This window comes from Aedes albopictus, chromosome 2 (genome assembly GCF_035046485.1).
Source record: "Aedes albopictus strain Foshan chromosome 2, AalbF5, whole genome shotgun sequence".
Lineage (NCBI taxonomy): Eukaryota > Metazoa > Arthropoda > Insecta > Diptera > Culicidae > Aedes > Aedes albopictus.
Genome location: NC_085137.1, coordinates 191,349,580 through 191,358,655, shown reverse-complemented (window position 1 = coordinate 191,358,655; position 9,076 = coordinate 191,349,580). Strand labels below are relative to the sequence as shown.

The window sequence follows — 9,076 nt, the reverse complement described above, 5'->3', positions numbered from 1 at the left end:
AATATCTGTTAAACGGATTAGGTGGTGATTCATCAACAATGATTCGACATCAAGCATTGGACTGTCTTCACACATGAGGTGGCCAAGGACGTTAGTCGTGGAGCAAAACCGAACCAGGATCGAGAAGGTAGATTTTGTTGTCATGAAGGGAAAGTGGAAGAGAATAATGCATTAAGAAACTGTTAGAAAACTCAAGAAGCATAGCCCATAATGAGCCTGTTATAACTGAGAGGATGTTACAAAATCAATCTATTTAAGGATAAACGGGACTGTGTAGACAATAACCGCCATTGCCCTGTTGTTACCAAGATGTGCGTAAGCTGATTGTTTTTCAGCCACTCCAGTATGATAGAAATTGAATACCGTCTTCAAAATCGGAAGGTTGATAGTTAGAAAGAGAGAAGAGATAGGAAAATTAACACGGCATCCCGTATCACCTTAACTGTTTGCGATGAAACGACAGATGGATGCAGTGGAGTAGATTAAAACAGCAAGGCAAGCATTCTTGTGACTACAATGAAAATAAAAATGGTTTCTTGTTTGTTTATAACAAGTTTACAGTAGCTTAAATAAGCTGTGTCAGCAATTTCTTGAGAAATATTCATTGTGTCAGCAATTTCTTTTTTTTTATAATAATACGTAAGGGTCCTCTCGCCCCACTGATTTAAAAATAATTTATTCTTCTTTTTTTTTTAATTTTAATCTTGGGTCCTCACGCCCATTTTTTTTTTAATTTGAGACCTCTCGCTCAAAGAATGTTCTGGAGTCCTCTCGCTCCATTGATTTTTTTCTAATTTACCTAAAGTCCTCTCGCTCAAGGTTTGGCTTTATTTGTTGTACCCTTTAATCAAGTCATATCGCTCCCTTATCTTCTGTTCTTCTAAATCAATAGTTTGCTATTTAATAAACCAAACTCGAGGCCCAAACTATTTCGCAGTCCACACAAACATTTTCCTTTTTTTTTTTACCGTGCCTCTATTTTGCCTAATTCAATTTCAGTTACAGCAATTCACAATCCCATTTGAAAAATCCCTTTTCTACCATTATCAATCACTATTACGTTAAGAAAAAACTTGACAAACCACTTCGTTGCTTCTAGAAAAAAAACCCGATCCTAGAATTTTATCAAATTTCCTTCTTTTACCGTGCCTCTATTTTGCCGAATTCAATTTCCCCCAGAGCACTTCACAATCCTTTTCGTACAATTCACTTTTCTTTCATTACCGATCACTATTACGTTAAAAAAAATCTTTACAAACCACTTCGTTGTTTTCAGAATGAAAAACTACTTCAAAATTTTACCAAATGTTTGATCGAATGTTAATTGCTTGCTCCTTTGTGTCGCCACGTGGGTTGTTCGCCATTTTGTTTTCGTAGTTTATCATTTTCACACCCGTACAATGTCCGCCATTTTTTCTCTACCAATTTCTTCACTTTTCCCGGAAATAGCCACTCCAGAATTTGCGTTTCAAATACTTACCGGACTGGAGCGTCCACTGCGCCATTGTCGTGCCGCTTACTGGCCATTTTCCGCAAATTAGGAAATTTGGCTTTCCAAATCCAAAGCTCCAAATCGGAATATAGAAAACGCCGATCCACCACTTTTCCAATGCACCCGCCAAGCAGAAAATTTCCACTTTTCAAAAAGCACCCGCGAATCCGAAAAACGTGCTGTCGTCTTAACAATAGCCAACAGAATGACGATCGACTTCGGCTTCAGCTATCGCGAACCCCACCGCTTTTCAAATCCGAGAGCAATTCTACACAACCCAATGCTGGACGTTTCTCACTCACTCGCGCCCGCTCTCAAACCGCCACACCATCGCCCCGTCGGTTTCACTCTCGGGCGTTTCTGGTTCGGTGTAAGAAGCGCGCGAATGTACGAACAGGTACGACTCACCCCGAACAGCTCTCCACTCAGTACTGTACGTCGTGTCTGTGGCATTGGGAGAGCGGTGCTCACAAGAATGCCGGGCATACCCCGCCGATCGCTCTCGGGTCGTATTATGCGACGAAGGCTTTCCTTTCGCTCACTTCTTCTTGCCGTACTAAAAGCGCGTGGATCAACTTCATTTTCATGTTGAACTGTTATACTTTCTCTCACCCATTGTACCCATTCAGAGCAGTATTTGTTTTCTCTCTAATTATCACTCATTTCTATTCGTTCGGTTTTCCGATTAGTTAAGGTGATCCCCGAGGAAACTTTGAAGTATACACCGAAACGAATCGCTCGCTTTCATTTATTTGTTACCAAGATGCTTTTATCCACTACAATATCCCCCGCCTCTACTCTTCTATATATATGAACACAAAATTCTACAGTTCTCAAATTTATTTATTATCTCTCATATTTACATAACCATTGCCGGCGAATCTAATGAAAATCTTTTCATTGATAAATGTTGTAGATGTAACAGTCATTGAGTCTGGCAGGTCTTTTTATGTTAGACCGCTGACGAAGCGAGATTCCGCTGCCGTTTCCACCCTTTTCCTGAGGGCGATTCCCACGCAAGTTGTCAGAGTTGTAATCCGAAATTGTTACCATTCCGCTATCTTCCCATGGTACGTTATCCTGACCTGTTCCGGAATACGCGGTATCCAGCTCCTTTGCAGGTGGTGCCAATTTAACATCCTGCACGTTTCGTGCATACTGCACTCCATTCTCACTCACCACAACTACTTTCGCCCCGTTGCGTGTAACAACCGTAAATCTTTCTGAGGAAAATGTCGGATCGCTTTTGGAGTTTTTCTGCTGGCTTACCAATACGACATCGCCGACATTGATGCGCGATTCCTTCGCTCCTCGTACTTCGTCCGCGTAATGCTTGCTGTTCAGTTTGGTCTCCGCATCTAGTTCCCGTATGTTCTCTCGGTCCAATTCCTTTGGATGTACTTCGTCCCAAAGACTGGGAAATTGTCCCCGATACTTGAACCCGACTAAGAGCTCAAAAGGCGTAACCTTGAGCCTTGCATGTGGAATCACAGTGTTGTGATTATGTACGAACGTTTCTAAGCTTTTACGCCAGTTTGTTCCGTCCAATGTGGAAGCTGATACTGCTTTAATTATGGATTGGTTTTGTCGTTCCACGAGCCCGTTAGATTGCGGGCTCAGTGGAATCGACTTGCGTACCTTTACCCCCTTATTCTCCCAGAATGAACAAAACGTCGAGCTATTGAAGGGCGGGCCGTTGTCGCTTTGCAAAATACGAGGACAACCCCATGGTTTGAAAATTTCACTGAGCGCAGCATTTGTGGCTTCTGCCGTTTTGCGTTTCACCTCTACGACTGACAGGTAGCGGGAATACGTGTCCACTACTGTTAAAAAATCTCCTGACCCGTAGCCCGGAATGGAAAGAAAGTCCGTTTGGACTATTTCCCAAGGGCCTTCCGGAAGGTTTCGAGACGAGATGGGCAATGGAGGGTTTCTTCTGGATAGCATACAACAGGTTTCACAATCCTTGACGAACTGTTCAGTCTCCGAGGCCATGTGCGGCCACCAAAAGAACTCACGCATGATTCTTTTCATGGCGACCTCCCCTACGTGTCCACCATGAGCCGATACCATGGCTCTTTTGCGCAAGGATTTTGGCAGCACTATTTTATCATCTTTGCACAGCATTGACCCGAGGTGATGGAGGCTATTTCTCTGCGCTTCGTATTTCCGCAATACTCGCGGCCAATCGTCATTTTTCAGAGCTTCAATAACCTGCTTCAGTTCCTCATCCTTATCAGCCTCGCATTCAATATCGGCCAAAGAAATATCCATGTTTCCCGTATCCAAAGCAAACAGAGCGTGGTTTTCACAGTTATCTTCAAATGGTACTGGTGACTGGTTTCTTCGGAATAATCTCGATAGGGCGTCCGCGACATTTTGTTCACCTATGTTAACAAATTTATCGTTGGTATTAAGTACCTGGTTTAAATAGTGCACAAGAACTTTACCTGGGACTCTCTCAATAGTAAAATCAAACGGCTGCAGCCGTAGAGCCCACGCTTCCGCTCGAGAAACCGCCCTTTTTCCGATGCGATGCTTTCCCCCAAAGATAAATTGATTCGCCTCCGCGTCGGTCCTAATGACGAATGATCTGCCCGACAAATAATACGCGAACCTCTCGACTCCCCACACAACTGCTAGAGCTTCCCGATGTGTTTGCGGGTATCTTTGTTCGGTGGTCGTAAGTGCTTTCGAAGCACACGCAATGATTCTCGGTGCTCCGTTGTCGTCGAACTGAATCAAGACGGCCCCTAGACCTACACCCGAAGCGTCGACGAATAGCTCTGTCCTGTCGGAAGTGTTGAAATATCCCAGCGTTTTAATTGTCTTCAGGGCCTTCTGTTTAAAATCTTGGAATTCCAAATCTTCAGCCTCAGACCAATAAAAGGTATCTGCATTGGCCAGCGCACGTAGCTTCTCAGTTTTCGTTGCTCGATGTGGCACAAACTTATCCACAAACGTAACAAGCCCCAAGAAGCTTTTCACCTCTCCAACGGTTTCCGGTGTTCTGAACTCTTCAATCGCTCGCATTTTCTCCTCCTCAATCTGCCATCCGTCCGGGGTAATCTTGAACCCAATGAATTTTACTGTTTGACTCTTGAAAACGCATTTGTCCTCGTTGATCTTTACATTATGTTCCCGAAGCCGAGTCATCACAGCGGCAAGGTTCTCATCATGTTCTTCGGGTGTCTTGCCGAACACGAAGATGTCGTCTAGATAATTTTTCACCCCTCGACAGCCTCCAAGGATCTTGCGCTCAAGCACCTCCTGGAAGATGTCCGGTGCGTTACAGAGCCCAAACGGCAACCGGACGCACCTGAACATACCGAATTCGGTGCAGAAATTGGTCAGATGGCGGCTGTCTTCGTCGAGCTCAATGTGGAAATACGCGTTGGTCATGTCTATAGTAGAGAACCATTGTGCTCCATGAATTTCCGCCAGAATTTTCTCCAGACTCGGCATTGCGAACGGGGACCTTTGAATGTAACTGTTAGGTCCTCTTAGGTCAATTACTAGCCTAATATCTTCCTTTCCTTTCGGTATTGCTAGCATTGATGAACAGAACAAGTTTTCCATTTCTTCAGTTACCTCTTCAATAATCCCCGCCGCAAGTAGCTGTTGTAATCGTTTCTCCACGATTGGCTTTAAAGCTACTGGGATGTTCATGAAGACGTTTCGGCATGGTGACCTTGTCCGGTCGTAATTAATTTTTACCGGCGGAATATTAAACTTGGGAAACGCTTCGTTCGCCGTCACCGTTGCAATTTCTGTAGCTTCGTACCAAGAGTTTGACAAACATTTTTCCGAATTTATCGGGACTTGCAAGCCCAGCAATAGGACACTATATCTGGTGGCGGTTGCTCGTCCTAAAAGAGATCGGCCTTCCTTCACTACATAGAATTTTTCTAGTAAAGTGGGTCGATTGTCGGAGATGTGCATGAAGGCTTCAAAGGTGGCTAGCACCGGGATCTCCCCCGATGTCGCGTATGCTTTTAAAGGATGATCTGCGCTGTCTCGAACATTGAACAGTTCACTTCTATACCTTTCGTCTCCGCACAGCACGGCAAAACGCTGGTCCGTCATAGTATTTACTTGAGCCCCCGAGTCAATGAGAAACTCACACTCCAATCCCGCTACAGTGGCTTTCACAATACCTTCATCAGTTGCAGTATCAGTCGCCGTAAACGCCGCGACTTGCAACTGTAAAAAAAAAGATCATTAAATCTATGGGAACCTATGGAAACGTATTGTTACAATGATATACTAGGAAATTCCCGATATAAAAATCAATTGTGCTTTATTCCAGTTATCGAATTCAACATATTGAACAATGAAAAAGAACAAAATCAAGATTTCCAATGTAAATCATAGAACTCAACGCGGGAATTTTACTTGGGAATGTCAACACCTACGTTCTGCTCATCCGCGTGCTCTTCTGCTTTGGCGACGACGTCCACTTCGATAGATGCCACCTTCTCGGGCTTGACGCTTCGATCCTCTTCTCCTGGTCTGCGAGATTGTTCAGTCTTGATTGAACGGCAGGCTCTTTGAATGTGGCCTCGTCGACCACACTTCAGGCAAGTCTTGTCAATAGCATAACAAGCCTCGGCTTTGTGGTAGACGCTGTCGCACCTAAAGCATCTGTAAGCCTCCTCCTTGTGGGTACTTCTCTCCCCTTCCCGATTCGATGAACGTTGTGAGTCAAATCGTGAGTGACCAGCATACGGGTGTCCAAATCTTCCCCGCGGAACCGAGCGACGGTTGAAAGTAGGGCGGTATGATTCGGCTTTCGGGAAAGCAGCGCTCACCGCCGCCACCGCCTTTTTCTCCTGCTTCTCGTGCTGCATACGATAGTATTCCTCATTCATTTTTACCGCTTCGATTTCACGGACTGCATCCACGAGCTCGGTGAAGGAGTCCTGTCGATTGAGCATTTTCAGGGCCACGATGCGAACATCCTTGTCTCTAGCGTGAGTGGCGACCGTGCTCACGATTTCTTCGAATTCCTTCCCCTCTTTGTAGTCGCACAATCGAGCAATGGAATTCACTCTCATGATAAACGACAAATCCGATTCCTCAGTACCCTGAACCATCAATGCGAGTTTCCGGCGTTGCAGCATTATGTCCGATGCTGAGCCAAAGTACAACTTCAATCTGCTTAATGCGTTGGCATATGGGAATTCTTCTTCCTTCGGGCTTTCCGGAGTCGATTTTGTGTTTTTGAATACGTCCAACAACATCGGACCCGCTTTGACCTTGAAAACCACAAATTTCGTCGGTTCATCCTCAACGCCGGCTAACTTCAGCGAATCCGTAAGAAGGTCAATCCATGACTCGTAATCGCGTCGTCCAATTTGCTCTCCGGCTACGGAGGGTTTGCACTCCGGGACGTTAATTGACGAGAGCGACATTTGGTTAACGGACGTCAAGAACCGAGATCGTTCCGCTTCAGCTTCGTTCCTGCGTCGCTGGGTACTAGACGGGCCTGCTTGTTGCGAGAACGCCGCGCTGTCCACGCTTTCGCTCCGTGGGGACCGCAGACTCATCTGTAACGCCTTTATCGTTTCGTTCGCTTTTTCGAGCTGCTTGCTCAGCTCCACTCTGGCCGACTTCTCCTCCGCTAGCTCCTTCACGATCGTATCCATCTTAGGGTTCTTCTTCTTCATTTTCCTAAAAAAATGAAAGAACAATAATTCTGCTCAGTTATCTGTTCAATTCAATCCTTTTTTTTCATAATACGTTTTTTTTAATTTCTTTTTTTTTATAATAATACGTAAGGGTCCTCTCGCCCCACTGATTTAAAAATAATTTATTCTTCTTTTTTTTTTAATTTTAATCTTGGGTCCTCACGCCCATTTTTTTTTTAATTTGAGACCTCTCGCTCAAAGAATGTTCTGGAGTCCTCTCGCTCCATTGATTTTTTTCTAATTTACCTAAAGTCCTCTCGCTCAAGGTTTGGCTTTATTTGTTGTACCCTTTAATCAAGTCATATCGCTCCCTTATCTTCTGTTCTTCTAAATCAATAGTTTGCTATTTAATAAACCAAACTCGAGGCCCAAACTATTTCGCAGTCCACACAAACATTTTCCTTTTTTTTTTTACCGTGCCTCTATTTTGCCTAATTCAATTTCAGTTACAGCAATTCACAATCCCATTTGAAAAATCCCTTTTCTACCATTATCAATCACTATTACGTTAAGAAAAAACTTGACAAACCACTTCGTTGCTTCTAGAAAAAAAACCCGATCCTAGAATTTTATCAAATTTCCTTCTTTTACCGTGCCTCTATTTTGCCGAATTCAATTTCCCCCAGAGCACTTCACAATCCTTTTCGTACAATTCACTTTTCTTTCATTACCGATCACTATTACGTTAAAAAAAATCTTTACAAACCACTTCGTTGTTTTCAGAATGAAAAACTACTTCAAAATTTTACCAAATGTTTGATCGAATGTTAATTGCTTGCTCCTTTGTGTCGCCACGTGGGTTGTTCGCCATTTTGTTTTCGTAGTTTATCATTTTCACACCCGTACAATGTCCGCCATTTTTTCTCTACCAATTTCTTCACTTTTCCCGGAAATAGCCACTCCAGAATTTGCGTTTCAAATACTTACCGGACTGGAGCGTCCACTGCGCCATTGTCGTGCCGCTTACTGGCCATTTTCCGCAAATTAGGAAATTTGGCTTTCCAAATCCAAAGCTCCAAATCGGAATATAGAAAACGCCGATCCACCACTTTTCCAATGCACCCGCCAAGCAGAAAATTTCCACTTTTCAAAAAGCACCCGCGAATCCGAAAAACGTGCTGTCGTCTTAACAATAGCCAACAGAATGACGATCGACTTCGGCTTCAGCTATCGCGAACCCCACCGCTTTTCAAATCCGAGAGCAATTCTACACAACCCAATGCTGGACGTTTCTCACTCACTCGCGCCCGCTCTCAAACCGCCACACCATCGCCCCGTCGGTTTCACTCTCGGGCGTTTCTGGTTCGGTGTAAGAAGCGCGCGAATGTACGAACAGGTACGACTCACCCCGAACAGCTCTCCACTCAGTACTGTACGTCGTGTCTGTGGCATTGGGAGAGCGGTGCTCACAAGAATGCCGGGCATACCCCGCCGATCGCTCTCGGGTCGTATTATGCGACGAAGGCTTTCCTTTCGCTCACTTCTTCTTGCCGTACTAAAAGCGCGTGGATCAACTTCATTTTCATGTTGAACTGTTATACTTTCTCTCACCCATTGTACCCATTCAGAGCAGTATTTGTTTTCTCTCTAATTATCACTCATTTCTATTCGTTCGGTTTTCCGATTAGTTAAGGTGATCCCCGAGGAAACTTTGAAGTATACACCGAAACGAATCGCTCGCTTTCATTTATTTGTTACCAAGATGCTTTTATCCACTACAATCAGCTCTCCCCGGTGAGCAACCAACACACTATAGTCACTGTCATTCTGAGATTGTGATGTGCTTAAATCCAATATTCTTACCCAGATCCTTGCAAGTTCTACTCACAATATTCAACATAATATTCAGAAAGTCATCCTGCATGAAATTTGGCACTGCGACGAGGTGATTGGG

At 44.2% G+C, this 9,076-nt stretch overlaps 2 protein-coding genes across 2 annotated transcripts; both read right to left on the bottom strand.

Moving 5' to 3' along the window:
- Positions 1-1,752: 1,752 nt before the first annotated feature.
- On the bottom strand, positions 1,753-5,578 carry LOC134287848 (uncharacterized protein K02A2.6-like). The gene is made up of 2 exons (XM_062850886.1): positions 3,943-5,578; positions 1,753-3,879 (listed from the first exon to the last, which is right to left on the bottom strand). Exons 1-2 carry the CDS (start codon positions 5,576-5,578, stop codon positions 2,390-2,392), a joined length of 3,126 nt encoding a protein of 1,041 aa, XP_062706870.1. The 3' UTR covers positions 1,753-2,389.
- Positions 5,579-5,872: 294 nt separating this feature from the next.
- Positions 5,873-8,181, bottom strand: LOC115254828 (uncharacterized). Its single transcript, XM_062850887.1, has 2 exons — positions 8,110-8,181; positions 5,873-7,165 (listed from the first exon to the last, which is right to left on the bottom strand). Exons 1-2 carry the CDS (start codon positions 8,154-8,156, stop codon positions 5,884-5,886), a joined length of 1,329 nt encoding a protein of 442 aa, XP_062706871.1. The 5' UTR covers positions 8,157-8,181; the 3' UTR covers positions 5,873-5,883.
- Positions 8,182-9,076: the final 895 nt, after the last annotated feature.